This window comes from Cygnus atratus, chromosome 1, assembly GCF_013377495.2.
Source record: "Cygnus atratus isolate AKBS03 ecotype Queensland, Australia chromosome 1, CAtr_DNAZoo_HiC_assembly, whole genome shotgun sequence".
NCBI lineage: Eukaryota > Metazoa > Chordata > Aves > Anseriformes > Anatidae > Cygnus > Cygnus atratus.
In genome coordinates, this window is record NC_066362.1 from 145,869,616 (window position 1) to 145,891,791 (window position 22,176).

At 34.9% G+C, this 22,176-nt stretch overlaps 1 protein-coding gene across 1 annotated transcript in view; it reads left to right on the forward strand.

Annotated features, from left to right (window-relative positions):
• Positions 1-22,176, forward strand: part of MYO16 (myosin XVI) — a 382,912-nt gene that overhangs the window by 192,793 nt on the left and 167,943 nt on the right. Inside the window, exons 10-13 of the mRNA XM_035565595.2 lie at positions 3,944-4,094; positions 12,203-12,313; positions 14,624-14,689; positions 16,327-16,454. Of these exons, the coding sequence (XP_035421488.1) occupies positions 3,944-4,094; positions 12,203-12,313; positions 14,624-14,689; positions 16,327-16,454 (456 nt within the window). The remainder of the gene's footprint in view (positions 1-3,943; positions 4,095-12,202; positions 12,314-14,623; positions 14,690-16,326; positions 16,455-22,176) is intronic.

Here is a 22,176-nt window from a genome sequence, read left to right on the forward strand (position 1 = left end):
ACTTACTATCTACCATTACAGGCAAAGCAGACTCAGCATGGGTAATTTAACTTAATTTATTGCCAATTGAAGAAAAAAATTGAGTACAAAGTTGAGTATCAGGAAACAAAACCAATAAAAGAAACAGTTGTAATCCTAATAATACAGTCAGAACATGCTCTGTTAGTCCACTGGCAAAACCAACTGCACCCGAATACATCAGTTGATATAGCTTATGGTTCAGGAAATCAAATTGGTTGTATCTGTTTAAGGGGACTTTAGGCTTATGATAGAGCTGTGATAGAGCCCCACCGTGCTTCTAGTTTAGTACATGTACTTGTAGAAATTGAGTTTGAGACGACAAAGCAGAAAAGAGATTACATTTTTCATTTTCTTGCAGAGCACTTCAGATTATAGCCATTTATGCAGCAACTTGCATTTCATTTATTCTAGTGTTTTCAAACAGTCTTTTAATGTGTTTAATCCATTCAGAAGGTTCTGTTACAGAACTTTGAAAAGTTTTTAGACTGAAGTTTCAGAGATTATGGAATTTACAGATGTTAGCTGTCTTAGAGATTGTTTGGAAAATCTCAATTGTCAGTGAAAGGATTACAGTAACAGAACTGAGAAGTTCTCTTGAACAAAAGCTGTAAGTTCAAAGAGCACATGAAAATGTCATTGAAGACTATGTCTTGATATAATTCTTTTTATAACATTTTTCTACCTAGTTAGAAGCTCCATATTGATTCCAATATTGATGATAAAACCATGTCATAAAACTCTCACATTTTTTTTTGTATGCTTTATTTCCTTCTTTCCTTCTTTCCTTCTTGAACAAACAAGGAAATGCTAGATGATGGCAATTTATAGAAAATTTATAAGATTATCTAAAACTTAAAGATTATCTAAAAACCAACCAACCAAATTAACTATGTATAAGATGGTTTATACACCTAAAAATTAAAGTGACTATCCTCCATACAATGTGCAAGATCTTTTCCCCATTGTATATTCCAGTGGCAACAGTCCTACCTTGTTCTAATACAATTACCCTAGATAACTGCTTGTTGTCTATTATGCGACATCATTTTGGCTTAAGTCTCCCTTTGTGGTTAATTATTGATTAATTATCTATTAATTATCATAGAAGAAGGCTGTTCATGCTAACCCACTTGCCTACATTAACATAAAATTTCTTGCATTGTCCTGTAGTTGAATTTCCAATTGCAGTGTTTGACTTCATCTTTTGACTAATATAAGTACATTTGAATATTAACAGATTACTTTTTTTTTCTAAAAAGTCACTGCTGGAAACATTCTATTTCAATTTGTTTTATTCTTCACAGTGTCTTCTTGACCCTGAGTCATGGTGAACTGTTTATAGCGATTTTTAATCTGCTTTTTCTCTCTTGTAATCGTTCTAATTTTTGATGTAATATGGGTTATATGCTGCATTCCATCACTTAAAGTGCTGTGTACAAATGCACATATCTTATAGGATACTCTTTACATCAAAACGTGGAACACTTCTGGTTTAGTCATAACACTACTGTCCTTTTTAGTTCAAAAAGGTATCTGAGGAAATGCATTATGTTATTTGCAACATAAGTCTCTTTTGCAACACCCGAAAAATTAATTGAGGAGCTTAGAGATAAATTTTAAAAACAGTGTTTCCAGTATGCGTGGTATAGTTAGCATGAAAGTGGTGAGATTAAATGGAAAAGCTTAAATTTCACAAGAAAAAAAATCCTGGATCTTCACAATTTAAAAGAAATATCACATGAGTAATAAAAAGCTTTAAGTGACAGCGTCTAGTTTTTGTAATATTTTAATTCATTTGGCTTATGCTTTAATTTCTTCTTCTCTTTATGACTGAATTTTAAGATAATTGTGTCCAAAGGAATTTGAGAAGTTTGGGACAATAGCAAAAATACACTCAAAAAGAAAACTTGTGTTTTCTTAAATTCTGAGTCTGGGTAAAATGTGGATTAGTCATTTCTGCTTGTGGATGTCACAGCTATTTCATTTATTTTACTGTCCAATCACTGATGTCTCTTATTCTCTGACATGTAAATATTGTCAACATTCATGAACAGAGTTGGATAATGGTTTTTCTGTTCTACAGTTCAAGTCAAGGCAAAAGGCAAATAAAAAATATATACATTTGGCTCTTCAATCTTTTGTCCATGTCACATTTGGTAAATAAATTTATGACAAAGTCTTAGGTCAATCGTAGCAGTAAACAGAAAATTTTATTTTCACTGGTGTTCCTCCAGACATTTTACATCAAAATATATGAAACAGAATATAATTAGAAAAGAAATTGTGTATCACAGAATCAGAGAATCACAGAATTGTAGGGGATGGAAGGGACCTCAAGAGATCATCGGGTCCAACCCCCCTGCCAAAGCAGGTTCCCTAGAGCAGGTTGCACAGGTAGGCGTCCAGATGGGCCTTGAATATCTCCAGAGAAGATTCACAACCTCCCTGGGCAGCCTGTTCCAGTGCTCTGTCACCCTCACCGTGAAGAAGTTCTTTCCCATGTTGGTGCGGAACTTCCTGTGCTCCATTTTGTGGCCATTGCCCCTTGTCCTGTCCCCATAAACCACTGAAAAGAGGTTGGCTAAATCCCTCTGTCTCCCACACCTCAGGTATTTGTATATTCCATTGCAAAATGTTGAAACTAATTCTTTTAATTTTTGCAGACTGAGGGTTTCATCAAAATAAAGAGTTTTATTCATGTTCCTTTTTCCAATGGGAAGCTAATTTGACACCAATATTCCAATGAATTCTTCTTAGTAGGGGCTTTTTGCTGCTTCTGATTTGGACTGCACCTTTATAAAACAGTGTTTGTGTTTCAGTTCTGTTTTCAACAGTAGTTCTTAACCTGAATAGAAATCAATGTTAGCTATGGTTCTTGATTCTGTTTGTTTAAGTAAACTATATATATAATCCTGGCTTTATTATAACAAGTGGTCAAACTCAAATAACTGAGAAGAAAATTAGATTTTTTCTGAATGAAGTTTGACATCTGGGCTTTATCCCATAGCGGAATGCACTATTTATTCCCACACTGAGTCCACTTTTCCTTTCAAAGAAATTATGCACATATTTTGGCAAAGAGTTGCCGTATACTCCATGACATTGTCTCATTTGCACTGTCAGAGGCCAGACAATTATTTTTTAAGATGTTTGTGTTCTCAGCTCCTGGGGCTGATTCCTCGTTAATTCTTCTGGATATACAACACAGCCAAAATCATCCAAAATTTTGGCATTGTTGTTTTTCAGAAGTCTGATGTGTCAGTAAGGAAAATATCTCCATGCATGTAAAAATATGTTTACTCTTCTGTGTGAATAAAAAGTATTGTATATAGTGGCAGTGATTTTGAGAGTCAGCTGTTCGTTTTTTTTTTTTTTTTTTTTTTTTAATTTGGATACCACAAATTCAAAGCAGCTTTTAGTCATAAAAGCCAGGGTATTGTCTGATTCAAAAAAAAAAAAAAAAAAAAAAAGGCAAGCTAATTGTTGGATTTTAATTTTATTAACTGTAATGGTAATATCTGTATTGGATTATTTTATAATATATTACTTTTCAAAACAGTATTGTGTACGTTAATTGTGCATTTAAAATTCAGTTTTCAAATTGCCTATTGATTTGCCAGCCTAGCACTGTCAAGTACAGGCTCATGCATATTCTGTTTGGCTTGCTTCGTTCTGATTCAGAAGGGATATGCATAAAGGTGAATTTTAAATCAAAGTGTTTTGCTTTACATCTTTGGGAACAGACCAACCCAGGTGAACAGTTTATTTTTATATTATACCAGTTTCTGTACTCGGACCAGAACCAGTGCCTCAGCCCTGAATTATACCTTACCTCTGTGTTTGTGCCATCCACATTGGGCAATCTTTTGTTTGTCTGACATCTTCAGCAGGAGTCTAATTGCTTTATTGATTCTCTTTGTAGCAATCCCCTGGCTTTACCGATTGCCAAGCAAGACAGTTTGCTGGAGAAAGACACCATGTTTAAAGATGCAGCTAAAGGTTTATGTAAGCAGCAATCTCAAGACAGTGCATCTGAAAACGTCACGGTGAACAGTACAGCCAAACTTGAACAGGTAATAGCATGCAAATTCCTGAAATGTTTTTAGTGCTTAGGCCTGGAAATTGCAAACTTAATGAAGCCAAAGAAGGTGGTAGATTTTTTTTCACTTCATCACACAGCAACGTGATATGCACTGTGGAGCCTTGTCTCCTCAATCGCTCCCTGCGATCACGATCTGGCCGTGCAAAGAGTTCCCTCTCTGCAAAGGGACCAGCTCTTGGAGACAGGTTGGGGGCTGTGGCCATCAGAGGGCTCCGAGCTGCTCAGGCTCTATTTATTGATGGTTCACAGTGGGGAAGGGACAACTCTTAGCTCTGTCCAAAGTGTGCTCTAGGCTCCAGGTTGGGTTTACAAAGGAAAGAAACACAACCTGGGAGACTGCAAAAACAAAAAGGAATGTCTAGGGATTATTAAGTTGCAAAATAAGTGACTCTAATTCAAAGATAGGAATTGCCAGATTTACAGCTGCAGTTTTAAATCCCTTTCATGTGCTAATGCATTAGGATACAGGCACTGATTATTTAGATACCTTTTACAGTTTTCTCCAAAGGATCACAGTCTCATTCAGCGCATAGGGTGGGTGCAAAGGAGGCAATTACCTGTTGCTTATAAATCTGGCATGTCCTAACTTTGAATGTTTACAATGTAAGTATTGTTTTGTGTGTTGTTTTTTTTTTTTTTGGGGGGGGGGGAGGGTCGGAGGGTGAGGGTACAAGGGGCTTTATTTTTTGTTACATGTATTTGGGAAACATATTCCACAAGTATTTAGCCATTTGAGAAAGAAATCTACTTAGAATTGGGAGGGAGAATTCTCTTTTAAAATCACTTATTGTGAGTTTGAAACATAACAAAGGAGCAAAATGCTGATTTCATTTAAACCATGTTCAGTTCAAAAAAAACTGCATGCCTGCCTTGGCAGAAGCACGCATACTCCAATGCTTGTTGAATATGTTTCAGAGGAATGTTGTGTTAATTATATGAGATCAATCAGTGAGTTCATATGTCAGTCATATTAATCTGCCTCCAAAAGTGCTCAGCTTTGGAATCCCATAGAGCATGCAGTTCCCTATTCAGCCACTTCCATCAGAAGATACCACGAAATGTTTTGCACTTGGCTTACGTCTTGTTTTCATTTCATCCAAATTCTGGCCTTGCTGATTGTGCACTTATGTGACGAAAACACAGTCAATCCAAAAGAGGAGCAATGCCAGTAGGAAAATTAAATGCTTGCAACTGCATTAGGAGGAACCCCTCCTATCTTTGTAAGGAAAGGGGAAATTGTTTAACTCGGTCTTGCTGAAAATATCACTTGATTCTGAATGTTTTGAAGTGTGGACAAGAACATACATACTTCCTTCTGCTTGATTCTATTTTGGTGCACATCTCTCCAAAGTTATTTGAGTTTTCTTTATCTCTAGGCTAGACTTTTGCTTTATAGACTGTGCAGTAAAATATATGCCGAAGCTGATCAGAAGAAGAGCAGCTGATCTTCCGGGAGAGAAAGACCAACCAGAGGTCTTCACTCTGGTAGTTTACCCCTCCACCATGATGTTCCAAAGTCACTTCAGGGTCCTAGGGCAGATCTTCTAAACATTACTCGCATGTTTTGTCAAAACAAGGATATGAGCTTTTTTCTTTTTTTTTTTTTCTTTTTTTGAAGAGACATGTTTGTCAGCCTGGAAACTGGACTTTCCATCACAGATATTTCTTGTTTCAGCATGTTCTTGATATATATATTTCTTTAGTATTATTGTTATTTATTGGAAGTCTGGTTTTTTGTTGTTGTTGTTTTTTTTTTCAGTACATTTGGCTTGCAGTTATTTAATCATATTGCTTACTATGAGCAGTGCTTTGTTTCTTTGTTTCTTTCGTTCTTCTAAGGAGCTATTTATCACAAGCTGACTTCTGGCCATAAAAATGGAAGCAGCAAAAACTGCCATAGTTGAAAAAAAGCCATCAAGACCAAAATTTCTGTGTACTTTGAACATTTTATTTATTTTTTTAGTGTAGCAGCAGCTTTTTTGTAAGCCTGTGATGAGGGGGATTTTATTCTGTATTACTTGGCATGCTTTATGAACTGTAGGTAGATACATATCATAACCTTATTGGTGTATATAATATATAGATCTGAATTTTTAGAGTTGGTGTTTCCAAGTAACCCATTTAATTTTTATTCTTTTTTGCTCAACCTGGAAATTACAATTTTTATTTAGTGCTGATACCAAAGGAAAGCTTTGAATAACCCCTTCTCCCTACCCCTGCCTCCTAGGTATACTAATTTTAATGAGTTTTGCTATCTTTTATTCTTACCAGTTGCATTCTCAACTACATTCAAAGTAATCATGTTCTGTTTAATTTTTCAGTAGGGTATGTGGAGTCATTGCCTGGATTTTATGTTCATATATTATTGAAATAGATCAGCATGATATTTCCTATGCTGTGTGTCAGAAGTATCATACATTCTTAGTCAATGTGGCATGCAGATCAGGCCTTTACTGGAGGATCAGGGAAAAAAAAATCATCTTATTACATCTGAAACATGCATTTTTAATAGAGAAGCTTGTAATTTTTTGTTTTTGAGAAAACTAAGAGCTCAGATTTATATGTATCCTCCATTTTTTAACTGAAAAAAAAAGGAAAAGAACCTTAACAAAATATTGTTTCTCATAAAGCAAGATTTTTGTTGTATGAAGTATAGGAGATGGCTATCAAATGACTACACTGATAAAGCATTTTGAGTCTCTCTTGGCTTGTGTTAGCTTTTGCATTTTTCTAGGTAAAAGCTGTTCTTTGATCATAAGTAATTTCAAGGTCTGTGCTGCCAAACAAAGAAAGCAATATGAATAATTTCCAGAATTTTAGCATAGCTGGCAATTTTTTTTTCTTCTCAGCTGGAAGGATACTTTTCTGATTGGTCTGGAATTAAATTATGTGCTTCATTTTCGTTCTACAAAGAAATACAGATTAAATCCTTTTTTTTTTTTTTTTTTTTTTTTTTTTAAATTAGGTCTTTTTTAATGTTTTATCTTTGGCTTATAATTCTTGTTTACATATTTTAGGCCATATGAAACATGTGACAGAGTATCCTCAGATGCCCTTCTTATTGTTCTAGTAACACTTACCACATACACAAGGGACAATTGTGTGTATCATGTTATTACACATAAAACCTATAATGCATACTTAATTTAGTGACACAAGGAATTAAAAAAATAAAAATCATTAGAGACCATTATCTGAGCGGACAGTGAATATTGTTAAGTGAACGTAAGTTAAAGGAATGAATAGGGATCTTCGTTGTTAACGTTACAGTAATCTCAAAATTAATAACTTCATAAGGCATAGTTGTCTTAGAACTTATGCTGTATTTATAACTGATTTTCTTTTATTCTTGTCTTGGAAAATACGCATTGTGGAATAAGTATGATAAATACATCAAGGTGAATAAACAGAGAAAACTCATCTGTATGCTAAAAAAGTAGATGATAAGAATAGAATTTGTAGACATCCACAAATAGGTTATTAATAATGTAAATACTGTTTATGGCCAGGTCCAATCATTTGTGAATTTAATGTGTTTAGAATTCCTTCTCATTCTAGTACCCCAGTTTACAGTTTCTATGTGATTTTCTTGCTCATTGAGCTGTGAATTTTAGTGCGAAGGCTCTGTTACAAAATATTGAACCACCAAACCCTAAACTTTTTATTTGTACATTTTAGAAAAATATGTTGATGGTGAAAGACTTGGGTTCCCTTACTTGTGCATCCAGGAGTTTAACTGAGCACTTTACATTTCTAAACGTCAATCTATGGAATCAGCATCTTTGGCTATACGTATATTATGAAATAAAACAAGCAAGAGCCTGTTCTCTAGCCTAGGGCTATGTGAGATGGCCCAGTGAACATCCATCATCCTTAAGACAAAACTATTTTCTACCTCAAAAGATGGGTCTGTGTCCAATTGCCTATTGGAAATGACCATTGATGGCATACCTGAATGGTGCCCAGGTCCACGAATGGTACTCATATGCATGAGTTCTAGCTGGGCCCAGAACATACAAAGAAGTTTATTAACTTTGCAGAAAATATGGACAACCACAGACCAATACTCTAATCCAACTGACTTTTTATTTAGAAATAAAGACATTTATTTATAGCCTAGTGCAGATTTCATCTTTATATGGAATGAGAGCTTCGGAAAGTAAATTAAGAGAAACTTATTTCATGGCACAGTCTTGATAGGGTGCAAGGGAACATAGTAAAGACCTGTGCCCATTTTGATGCTGCAAGCCAGGTGAACACCCTGGTAAAGGAAGGAGGCTGCAAGCTTCTGTCTTTCATCTGCCGTCTGGCTAGCCTGCCATCCAACTCCCATGAAAATAAAAGTAAAAAAATTTTAAAAAAAGGGAAGAAATGCTATCTTTTATGTGACAGAAAAGTCTACATTCGCTTTAGTGGGATGAGGAATATACCTACAGAATAAGCAGTCAGAAAGACACAGACAAATGTAGCAGGCAACCTGCGGACCCCAACTGTTTCTGGCTTGTTCAAACTCATATTCTCCTTTCTGAACCCGAAAGTACAAATATTTCGAGAAACAAGTCAGCATTTCTCCTTTTTTCCTGTCTATTTGGGAATATCCATAATAAGATTTTGATAGTTCTCAGCACTCCATCGTTTCAGAGTACATCTTTTCTGAAAAAGACTGAATTAGGAAAATGCGGGCTGTGGAAAGGTACATTGTGAAATATTCAATTGGCATATGTACATATCTCCACAGTTTACATGTTGCGGTAAATAAATCTTACATGGATATCTAACAATAGTCATTACATCAGCTACATCTAGGAAATTAAGTCCTTGAAATACTCACTCATTTGTACATTTGTAGATTTATTGCTTTCTGGATTAATGAAATGAGTGGGGTGTGTGGTTTTTTTTTTTTTTCCACAATTTTATGGGGAAAACAGGAAATAGAAAGCATCATAAAAGTGTAATTGGGCACTTCTGCCTTCTTGTTCTTCTATGTATTTGCAGCTGGTCTAATACTGACTCTAACAACTATGATAAAGGCATAGAAGCCTGTGAAGCATATAAATTTTGTATTTTGGTATCTGTTTTCCAACATATGAAAATATGAACTGAGAACTTAGCATTGTTGCAAACAAAAGAAAAGAAAGAAGCCCCAAGATATTTGTTAGGGTTCAAAAGGTGAACAATTTTTATCTTTCTGCTCCTAAATAATCTTTGTCTTGAACTTGTTTGGATCATTTTCAAAAGAATACAAAAGCGAGATGATTTTTTTTTTTTTTCTAAGGGCTTTCCCCCTGAGGTGCTGGTTTCCCGGCTGTTTAATCTTTTATTGAAAATCCATGGATATAAGAAATAAAGTTAAAATTGATTAAAAGTTGGGGGGGTGGGGGGAAGTCTTCACTTGATCTATTCAGGCTGTACCTTTCATAGAGCTACTGTTGTACATTTTCCTTACATTTTTTATGGGTTGGTACTTTGTCTAGTTCAACATCTGTTGTAGATAGAATGCAGATTAGATGTCTGACTTCCATGTTTTAGCGTATGAATGGAAAAACAGTGAAAAAGCTTTTGTTAATATTCATGCTGCTACATGCATATGAGGTTTAGTCGTCATCATTTATTGCCTGTGATCTAGATCTAGATCTATGCCTGTGATCTATGATCTAGAGCTGATAAAGACAGGAGACAGCTTTCTGTGAGGAGTTTGCCTGTTACCTCATATACTTGCTTTAGGCAGTATTTTCTACTGAGTGTATTTGTCTTTAGAGGAATAGTAAGGAAATACTTAAAGATGAGAGCAGAGGTTCCCACATTTTTCCAGGCACCGTATCTGTCCCAAAATGGAAGCATGCCAGAGCCCCAGGTATTATTTTGAATATCTTCAGCATAGAGCTGATACAAGAAACACAAATGCAATGGTAGCCATAGCACTTACGGTCGAGAAAAGAGTAAAAGTGTGCTCTCCACAAATAAAAGGTGCTCCATAAATTATGGGGCAACAGAAGCTGGGAGCTTACAACCCCTGCTGCAGATATGTTTCATCTGTGATGAACCATGGCTTCACATATACTGTGCGTGATTTCTTAGAGTTACTTTAGCTACATTTTGCAGTTTCTTTAGATTGTATGATTAAGCTGGTGCCTCATTATTCAGTTCTGAAGTTAAATGAAGAAAAGAGTGAACTGAGTAGGGCAAGTAGCTGAAAACCAAGTACAGCATTGAGAGATGATTTGGGCTGGAAGCAACTGCATAATTCACCAAATTTACTTAGGATTAGTAAGGCCTTAAAGCTAGGATTCTAAGAAAAGAGCAGCATGCTATGAGTCAGGTATGTAAAAATTACTGATAAAAAGAAGTGTCTCGTTTTTCCTTGTGCTGATATGAGTAGTCATTGTGTAGTGCTAAATGAAGTGTGAAGTTGATATTCTACAAATTGTACTTGTATTTCTCTATAGACTAGAGGAACCTTCAAGGTTTTGTAACTTAATTTATACCATACCAGCATATGGATGTGAGTAAAGCTGAAATATGTGAAGGGAAAAAACAACAGGATTTTGTTTTGTATCATAAAGGCTAGTAGTTCTGTGGTTGTGATGTCTGGTGTGCATCATTTGCTTCTTCTTGATAAAACAGAAGAGTAAGCAATTTTATCCCTGTTTGGTGAATATTTTGATACTGATATTCAATACTGCTATTGTTAGGAGAAGAATTTTGATTGGGCCAAAGATCTATGATTTAAAGAAGATGCAAAATTACATCTGATTCATCCTTCTTGTTTATGACTACAAACTCCCTGATGTTTGCTTATGGTCACCTAAAAATGGTGTGTGAAGGAGTGTTTGTATGTGTGTTTCAGGAATCTTGGAATGTGAAGACAAAGTGAGATCGTTAGTCTTATTTCATTAAAATTAAATTCTTCTGCAATATCGAACTGTGCAGCCCAGACAAATACAGGAAGAAAGCCCAGATCATCATGGTTTCTCAACTAGACCTTGAACCTATGAAAACAATGGAAACTCAGTAGTTTTGGATCAGACCCCTGCTATTAAACACCAGCATCCATGGTCATTGGGGTCTTCTCCTTGCCAGAAACTTGCTCCATGTTCCCTCCAAAACCTCCCAGTCTTCTTTCTGCTTCTGAACAAAGTTGTTTCATCTTCATTGCCCATACTCAAAATGGACACCGCAGGGTATTTTAGTAAACTCAGAGCAAACAAATAAAATCATTCTACTATCATTCACATGAGTATTTTCTGCTTGTAGGTAATATGTTGTTATGGAAAAATACTTTTCTTACTGCTGGCGTAAAAAAAGGAATTAACCTACATTTTAAGTGTAGATAATTTATAAGCACTGTGCTTGATGCATCAAAATTATTTTGCCTTTAATCACATTTTCCTGTGTCATTGGCTCTTTTTTTCCTTCTTTTTCCAGTTCTGTTTGATTTTTTTTTTGTTTGTTTGTTTCCTTATTTTTTACTTTGCCTTGCAGGGCTTGTATTGTTCCTCCGAAGTCTGAGAAACACTAGGCTCATTTAAATCACCAGTTTTCGCTACAGTAGCAGTTTCTGAATCTCTTCTGGTCTCCTTGACAACACAATTCCCACTTCTTATTAACTTCCTTCTATTCTGCAGGAAAAATTCTAATAGAATTTTCAATCCTCTATGATGAAGAGTAATGTGAAAGCTTTGTTAAATATTAGGCGATAAATAGTTTACAAGTACGCTAACTTTTATAGTCTTGATTTCTTCTGCCATAAACATTTGATGAAGTGAGCTTGAGAATTGCACTTGAGCTGGGAATCTTTATGGGTTCAGGAATAGCAAATGGCTCTCTAGTATGGGGCTATGTTCTTAAGAGCCCATCAAACTCACACAGTTACACACCTTAACATTGCTAATTGTTTTTGATGCGCTTCTCTTGCTTAAGATTGTGCAATTGTATGGGAGGAGTGACAACCCTCCAGTTTCCTAATGCATTTTACATAAATTCTAGTGATCTAAGTCTGTATTTTAGGTTAAAACATTACAGTACAGAATGATTGGTTGTGAAGTTACTTTATTTCTTTGTGTAACTTGTGTTTTCTAGGTCAAGCTAATGCCTCCAGCTCCAAATGATGACCTGGCTTCTCTGAGTGAGCTGACAGACAGCAGCCTACTTTATGAGATTCAGAAGCGTTTCAGTAATAATCAGATATATGTGAGTTACTATTCACCTATCAACAGTAAGCCTTCAAAAAAGAGCAAACAAGAGTAAAAGAATAGGATTACTTTTGTAACTACTAGACAGTAACTTGACCAGTACTCATGACTAATATTTAGATGGATGAGGACATACATGTGTGTAAGCCCTGCAAGTTCTCAGTTTATATAGGAGAATAAAATCATAAATAAAAAATAGAATAACACTTCAAATAGGCTTGGATAAAACCTATGTATGTTTTTTTCACAGAGTAAGTGTGTTGATAAAAATTGATGGTCATGTGTAATCTTCCCCTCTTAAACTACTGAAAGATCCCAGAGTCCCAGAATGGCCAAGGTTGGAAGGGACTTCTGAAGATCATCTAGTCCAACCCCCCTGCCAAGCACAAGATCCTTCCACCTTTAACGTTATGTTCATTTAAATTTAATAGAACATATGATTACTGGAAATTCAAAAGAAATTTAGATTTAAAAAGCTGACAAATGATCATGGGAGATTTAATTACTCATGATCTTTTCTTGTATTACAGAAATCAATCTCTATGTTCTCTATCATCTAGATATCAAGCAAAAAAATTATAAGAAGATTTCTGTAAAGCAGGTTTTCTTGTTTTTGCCATATTAAATGTTGGAGGCATCTCGTTAGGTGTATTTCTGTGGAAAAAAATTTTCACTTGAAAATTATGCTATCCCTGTTCATATGTTACTCATAAGTTACTTCTAATGTATTGAACGGTTGAGTGGCATTTCAATGTGAAACATGGCAATTGGTTTGAAACATATAGATTGATTGCACTTTTTAGACAATAACAGGGAACTGGAATGTCACATGTAACAAGTTGCAGCCAACACCTTTGAAATTAAGGGCACTTCAATCCTAAGTGTTACAGTATTCCATGATAATAAAAAATCTGGTTTTTAGAAGCATGGATCAAATCCCATTTTATTATGAATATTTATTTTTCTTTATCTCGCTTTCAAGGATGTGAAATACAGGTAACTTTACTTGAATTCAGGAAGATCCACAGATACTTAGTATTTATAAAAGGGAAGAGAAGTCTTATTTTATTTTAAAATACTGAAGATTTTACCTAAGAGGATCTCGTAATCTACTCTGGCACTCTCCTTAGCTTAATGGAAATTTATAGACAGTGATGACTAATATTCTACTCAAAGGCAGACATTGTACTTAGGTAGATTGTCAGCATCAATGCTGACTTGGATCTTTGAGTGATTTTGTTCTCAGCCTTAGAAGGAAAAGTCCTTGGACTCAATTCCAAATCAAAATCCTCCTTAGTATGGAAGACTTCTTCTTTCTTGTTTCCTGATGTGTAGTAATGGTAATAATGTTCCATTCTGCAATAAAAGCCTGCAGTGAAGTCAAGTCTAGGGAGAGAGGAAAAAAACGATTGCATTTCAGAAGGAAAAAAAAAAAAAGTACATTTGCTACAAAAGAGAATATTTCTCCCCTCCCCAGATCAAAATATCTCATTTTGAAAAAGGCAGCATGATTGAGACTGTTCACATGATAATTTGCTGTCAGACAGAGGTCTGGAATTTTCACATTCTAAGAGTGTGATACAGTAGCAGCTACTTATGTGGAGTGAGAATTATAGCACTAAGGGTGACCTACAACCATATACTTAAATATTTCTTTCAAAATGAGTGTTTAAAAATGAAATAGTAGCAATCAGTGGATGCTTTGCTATTTTTTTAATATAGCCAGGATGTCTTTTTTTTTAATATATATATATATATGTATGTACATATGTGCATACATACACACATGTAAATAGTTATGTATGTATTAGTTGCTTGGTCTTATCTGACAAGAAACATTTTAATGTATCAGTTCTGTGTAATGAATAAACCTTTTCTAAATTCTGTCATGTAACCCATAAAAATTGCTTAAGGAACTTGTTTATGTGTTAGGCATGTTACATTTCTGTAGTTTAACAAATGGTGAGTTACAAAGTAACTTTCAAATAATATAACAATAATATATGCAGTGCAATTCTTCTGTGCATAATTTTCCATTATAAAGAACTATTTTATTACAAAAAGAATAATTAATGCGATCTAAATTGTAAGTTTAGGTCTCAATTTAAACTTATGAAGTTAAAGGCTCTGAATTCTTGAATTATATTTAATATATTTAATGTGTTGATAGATAGATTTAAGATGCTTTGCCAAAAGTCTTTTCTGGAAGAAAACCACTAGCATCTTTAAAGACTTAATATATTTCTTACTAAAGCAATTATATAAATTATATGTGTCTCTGTCTCTCTCTCTCTCTTTTTTCTCCCAGACCTACATTGGTGATATATTGTTGCTTGTTAACCCATTTAAGGAACTTCCTATTTATTCCACCATGGTAAGCATTTCGTCTTTAAAATATTACAGCGTTGTTCTTTTTCAGAGGATTCATATAATTAATTTGGCAGGTCAGACTACTGTAATTAATTAACATAAATGCCCTTTCTTGTGTTGGGAACATCTTAATGAAAAAAAAAAGGCAAAAACTTCTTAATTTCTTCCATGATACCACTATTTTTGCTATCTGTTTCCTATTTAAAATAGTCACCTTGCTAAGTGTTGTATGAGGAGTAACAGTTTCAATTGTTTAAAAGTAGTTCCAGGTGTATAACATCACTTAGGTGACTTCTGCCACTGCCAAACTTGGAAGAAGAGACAAACATGCTTTATGCAGTGGTTGTTTGGGTTCACAGCTTGCTGAAAATGCAATTATGAAGATAACAACCTCGAGAGGTGCTGAAAGGCTCAAACTTGCTCTCTGTGCTCCACACTGGGCCATTCAGTTCAGACACCACAGGCAAGGAGTGCAAAGTGCTTGACATGAGCGTAGCACTGCACTGGGGCAGTTGCACAGAGCTGGCCTGTGTTGCGTACAGGCAGCATATGAGCAAACTGGAGTACATGAGCGTTCCGTCATTATCCACAAGGCAGCTTAAGAAGTGCTTCAGGTGTTTTTTTTTTTTTACTAGTACCCTTATCTCTATAATCTTTCACTTATGAGGCAGACTAGTTAGGGCTGCTAAGGGGCTTATCATTTCAGTACCTAGACACTGGTACTAAATTTACTAGGCTTTGTAGATTGGTGCGAATAATGTAGATTCAGATGATTCTGTATTTGCTTCATATTCATGCGCAGTCATATTAGAGACAGAGTATATGTGGAAAAAAATGAAAGATCCACGATGAAGGAATGAAAGTATGATCACGTATATTGTTCAATAACAACAGCATTTCAAAATTTCTTAGATTTGTAATCATTTTTCATAACTTCTTGGGAACTTTTCATGCTACGCTATCCTCCCACTCTTAGTTCCAACAGACTTTTACTAAAACAAATAATTTTGTGAGCAGTTTTTCTCTCTGAGATGACATAAAGAGCCATGAATTAATGAGCATTGATATATGCTGCTTCATTTGATACAATTGTTAGATGATAATATTAATGCATTTTTACACTGAAATACACTGACTACTGTAGTAGCACTACGAACATAGAGACACCACTTCGGAGATGACATAGTAACTGTTGAAACAGTTTGTACTATGGTAACCTATTTTGTTATATTTGTGCAGAATTTAATTCTGTCAGATTAGGGCAAATATATATATTCTTTAAATCCATTAGTAAAATGTCTAAATTTGCAAAGTACTTGCAACATTATGCAGTGACAATAAATGTGTGAAGGTTTTTCATTGCATTTTGTTTTACTCAGTGGAAAACCCAGCACTGCTGAGTGCCATAGTTGTTTCTTTCTTGTGTATCTTAATTATAATTTTTATACTTACAGCTCTGTTTTCTTTAATTAAACTCTTCACAGATACTTCAAGGGTACCATATGTATATGTACAGATTCTGGTCATAATGCTCAGAAAGCTCTATGAAAGACACAGAATTAGGAGTATAGTGGGGGGCAGGGGAGGGGTGAAACAATTGATTTGAAGTGTATTCATATAAATTTTCACATTTTTTTTCAGGTTACTCAGCTTTATTTAAGCAACTCTGGAAAACTGTGTTCCTCACTTCCCCCACATATATTTTCCTGTGCTGAAAGAGCTTACCACATGCTATTCCAGGAACAGCGTCCCCAGTGCTTTATCCTCAGGTGAAAATTTATCTTTCTATTAACTAATTTACAACTCCTGCCTTTCAGACGTTTCCCCCAGGACTTAGCACTTAAGATTTCCATTGTATTTTTTTTGTCCAACTGATTTATTTCTGTGTACAGATCTCTGTGTCATACATTAGAGCTAAATAGAACTGAAAAAGGCTTAATTACATTTCAAGTTCCTAAATTTTCTTGGCAAATTGCCACTCCATCTAACTGGATATAATTACAAAAAGTTAATGATAAAAATTCAAAACACTGTGTGTGTTTGCTAATATTGCATGGAAAAGAATTAGAAATAGAATCTAATGAAAAGAAAAATGGGAAGTCCTTTTCTAAATTATAAACCTCTGAATTCGTGCACCTCTATTAGAGCTTCTTCTCAGCCTCATGTTGTATGTGATCATGAGCTTGTTATTTAGCCTTCCATCTTCAAAAAGCACTTTAACCATTTCTTTAATTCACAGTGTTGTTGCAATAATAAATCCATTCAAGATTGGGAATAAATGCATTAAAAATTTCCAGTGAAACAGAGGTTCATCCAAATATTCCAGCTTTATTATTGTGAAAGTTTGAATTCTCTTGGGAAATTTTGCTTCCCAAATCCATTAATCTTCTGCCCTCCCTTTTCTTCCTTCACCCTACCTGAAAGCAAAGGGTCTGATGAATTTGTTGTAATTGTTCAATGTAATTTCTTGTTCAATTATATCAGTTTGATTGTTGATGTTGGCTGAAATACTGACAAGGGTTTGTGAAACTTCATAGAGATGGGAAGAAAAAAAAGAAAAGGTTGATTTTGACCAGGAATAAAGGCTGATCCATTTGAGAAAACTTATAACTGCTCTTGACCTACCTCTAATTCTAGAGGTAGTTAATAAGAGCTGCTAATCATAATGTTGCACAGTTACAACAGTTAAAATGAACACATAACTACAATCATAAATTCATATGTAGACATTTTTACTGCATTCTGTTTATGTGGATACAGGCTTCTGCAAGTATTTGAAGTTCTGTATATTAAGTCTTCTTTCTTTTAAAAGCACTGTTTGTAAAAAGCATAGTGTATATGCAGTTCATTTATATAAAAGCATAGTATATAAATTTATAAACTAACAAACATAAATCAATTATGTGCAGAATTGACTTGATTTTTTGAAACAAATGGTAACCTTTTTATAACCTACTCAGAATGGAACTGTTACTTATTTATCCAGTGAGCAAAGACACTTAAGCAGAGATACAGACAGAAGATCATTACTGTATGTTCATATTCTCCTCTCATAAATACTCTATTATTTAGGTAAAATACATTTTGATATAAACAAGAAATATTCTAAGGCACTGTTTTCAGCATTTTCTTCAAAGTAGGAACTTTCTCTTTGTATTCACTTGGGACAATGGTGATTGATTAATAACTTTCTGAAGTTGCCCATAAGTACAAACAGAGAGAAAGCAGAAAACAATATTTACTGACTTAAGGAAAAAGGCTAATTGCCAATTTCAGTATTGTGTAGTAGTACACAAAGGATAATATACTTAATAATAAATGGCTTTGGTAGCAGATAGTTTCTTCTGATGATTTTATATCAGGGTGTCAAGAAATTTGATAAGCTCCACTGTTTCGATCCCTGCCCGGCCCACTGTAGGTTATTATATATAAATCAGTGACCTGATGGAGAATGTGACATGAGGGTGTTTTGCTGATGGCATAAGCAATTGGCAGGATATTTGTGTATCACATCAAGGCAATCCATAGTTATGCAGTCCTAAAGTAATCAATTAGATCTGAAGGCCACTATGAAAATGAAGGGAATGTATCTGCTAATTTAGCATAAGAGTATAACTGCAACTTAACAGAAGTAGCTAGAAACAGTTATTTGTAACTACTTTTCTTCTGCTAACTCTAAATGAGAAAACAGAGAGGAATTGGGATTTTTCAGAATTTCATAGAGGAGTGTTAAAAATCATTCTATGTGTAATATTAGTCAGGGTTTCATTGTATTTAACTGAGGGACATTCTCATTATTACTCCATTGGAAGAATCTAAATAATGAATGTCTGGAAAGGAAAAGTGATACAAGAATTTTCCTTTGCTTTTCTGACAAAAATAATAATTGGAAAAATATCCGTGATGTAATTCTCAATTTATTCATCTACCCCCTTGATGTCACCCATGTGCATGTATATATATGTGTGCATGAGCACGTGTATGGTCTAAATGGACTTTGACTCTCTTACTATTTTAGCTGTAAAACAGTGTTATCTATCAGCAAGAGAAGGTTCTTCTACCACTGGGAGGGATAAATAGATAGTTAATTGGTTACACCTGTGCTAATAAACAACAAGGAGCAGGGCTTACTATCTGACTGTTACGGCATGTGCTATAGTGACCAAGGTTTTTTCTTGATTTCTTCACTTGAGTAACAGTGTGTTTTGTTTTTTTTTTGAGATTTATTTCATTTCATATTAGAGCCAAATAAGTGTAGTTCTGCAGTTCTGAAATACTCCAAGCTTTTGTGTTTTACTTTTTCTCCAACCTTTCTTATCAGGTATACTTCTCATTCCCAAGTAAAAAAATCTGTAAACTTGGCATATGGCCTGGAATTTTAAAATACCCCCACTTATAAAGCTGAGTTGTGAATACTTTTCCATGCATTTCCATGCTTATATATATATTGAAATAAGTGTGCCTAGAAACAAATTTTAAAAGTAAAAAAACATACTTCCCTCTAATGTGGAATCATGTACTGAATGATGATGAGGAGCTCAGAAGAGCTCTCCATAGCTAAAAGGGCCACTTCATGGAAGCAGTCAGAAGGTAGGAGCCAGTGGATGAACAAGTGAGAAGGTCTCATAGATCCATGAGAACGTTACACTGGAATAAGCTGCCTAGGAGTGCTTTTGCCCATCTCATACCTTTGGCTGCTCATTTCTTCATTTCCATGCCAACCTTTGTGTCAACACAAACATTCAGGTGGTGGCATGGTGAACTGAGCTGGAGAAATGCCCTCTGGTGAAAAATAATTTTGGGAGGACGGTGGTGAGGTTGAGGAGCTATTTTAACCTGAGTCCATTCCGAAGCCAAATTCCCATAGAGGTGAAAGGAGTTGCCAGAGCAGGAAAGGCAGGGCCTGCTGTTTTTGGTAGTGGTATTGGTTTAGACTAAATAATTCCTAGAATCCCACTATGATGTTTGCTGCTGCTGTGGTATTGAAGTGGTTGGCCTGAGACTGTCCAAGTTAGAGGTCTCACAAGGAGGAATATCAGAATGCCACATAGGAAAATAGCCACTCCAAGTCATAAGGGTGCTAGTTTTGTTTGTTTTTATTAGTAGTAAATCCAGTGAAAATAGATGATTACAGTGGATATGCAGAAATCTCAAGATGAAATTTCCTTGATAACTACAAGAGATGCCATTTTGGCATACAAGCACTCTGGGAAGAGTACACAGAGGGTACACTTCTGTCTTTTATTGCTGTCATTAGCAAGAGAAACATGATGCGATTATACAATAAAATCTCATAATCTATATTTATTTTAGTTCTACTTTACTTATAATAATACTTCATAGTATAAGTAATTTGTTAGTAGAATTTGTAAACATCATTATTCTTTAGTTTTATTGTAATACATTTTACTATGAGAAGAGGTTGTTTTAATGTCCATGTTATGATGTGATAAAGAGCAGTGAGAATTAATACCATACCAGTATGAATATTTTACTTCTCATGTGCAATTCTCAAAATATGTCTAGTTTAGCTATAAGCTGCCACAGAAGAGCCAAATGATAGCAGTGTCTAACTCATCTGAACTCTTCTGGAAAATTTGGAATTTGTTATTTAAAAAAAAAAAAAAGCCAACACAGTAATTTATAGAAGACTATTACTGTATTTTCAATATATCAAGTTACCCAATATCTTTTCAAAGACACTGCAAAGAATTTCAGAAAATATCCCCTTATGTGTGCTAGTCCTATCATCTTCATCAAGCTTAGTATCTTTTTTTATTTTGTGGAGGTAAAGTTTATTTTCTATTAGCAATGTTTTTCAGTTCAGTGCTGGTTTTGTTTTTGTTTTCTGCCAAAGTTTAATTACAGAAAGATACTTCCCATGAGTTTAGTGGCCATTACTAATGATTTATGAATTACTCTTTTATTGTACTCTTTTATTGTTGCTAATGAATTCTGCATGCAGTGTAACCCTTAACGGTACTGTTCTTCTGCGTCTTGTCATTTTTGCCTTCCACATTTTTGCAAAATATTATAATGAAAAGAGGTAAAGGTACCTGAATCTGTCTGAGCTGAAACTTGGCTGCCTAAGTACAAAGTTATGGTCTTGTAACCCTTGCTAAACTTCCAGGCTCTCTTTTCTTACCTTCAAGTGCTACTTAAATTTTCAGCCCGTGTGTGTTCGGAATAGGTTCATAGTTTCTGGACGGAGTCTTACAGCACTATTTATTTCAAGTTTAAGACTAACTGGGAACCAGGAATTTGACATTTCTTACTGAAGTCCTTTCCAATGAACTTTCTTAAAGCACTGCTAATCCACATCAGTCAATGAACTAGTCATTCGTACATAAGCAGTTATGCTCACTGTATGCAGTGCTGCTCATAGTTACTGTCCTATTCTCTCACTCATACAACAACCATCAGGTTTTTCTTGTTTCTGTTTTTAAAGTTTTTCTTTCTGCAGCTGCTTGTCTGTAGTGATATGTTTAGACTAGAAGCTCTTCAGGGCCAGACCATTTCTATATTGTATCCTTAGCCAGATTTGGCTGCAGTCTCTTGACTGACTTGAGATAATGATAGAAATTAAACTTATGGAAGCAGAAGGCTGCACTTTTGTTGGACCTCTGACATGTCAGATCTCTGCTTTGTCTGCTCCCAAAGGTTGACTGGCTTTCCCCAAGCAACAAAGGAGACAATGTAAAAAATAAAACAATTTTCAGTCTTGTAAAATGAATCACCTGTTACATAAAACATTATGCATGAATGTCCATCACAAAACATTCCAACATTCCAGCTTACTGGTGTGAGTGGTGCCAGTGGCCCAGCCAGACTTGCATGAAGTAGCAGAAGAGCTGGATGATAATCCAAGTTCCCCTGATTGTTGAACGTCTTGTGTTCCTTGCTTCACATGCCTTTGTATTTTATTACTTTGAATTGGACTTTTTTATAACAATTTCAGATGTTTTATTTCAAAAGAGTTTATTTTTTCTTATTATTCATTTAATTTTAAGATATAGAGACTAGAGTTGTAATTAAGGTACTATTAAAAAAAAAAGTTATTTAAGAAATAATAGGAAGCAGGCCTTCCATCAGGTAGTATATAGGAAAACTAGAAAGCCAAAGGAGAAATCGTGACAAAGCTTTGTGAGCATAGGATTTCAAATTCTCTGTTTCCTTTCCCTTGGAATACAGTCTCTGTACTGATTTCCTGATTTAACCTTGTTTATCTGTGTAATAAGCTGCCTTTGCTTTGCCTGTTTCATAATGACTTTTATGGAAGTTTTACTGCAGAAAAGTGCCTTCCTGCTCCAATGCTAATTTATCCTCTACCTTAATCAGGCAGTCCAACCAAAAGTCAAAAAACAAACCACCCTTCATATTGTAAATTACATTTTGAACAACACAGTGGTGCAACTATTTAGAACAGAGAAGAGGAATTTTTCTAGAAGCAGAATTAAATTGTTAAAGCACAGATATTGTAGACAAAAGGGA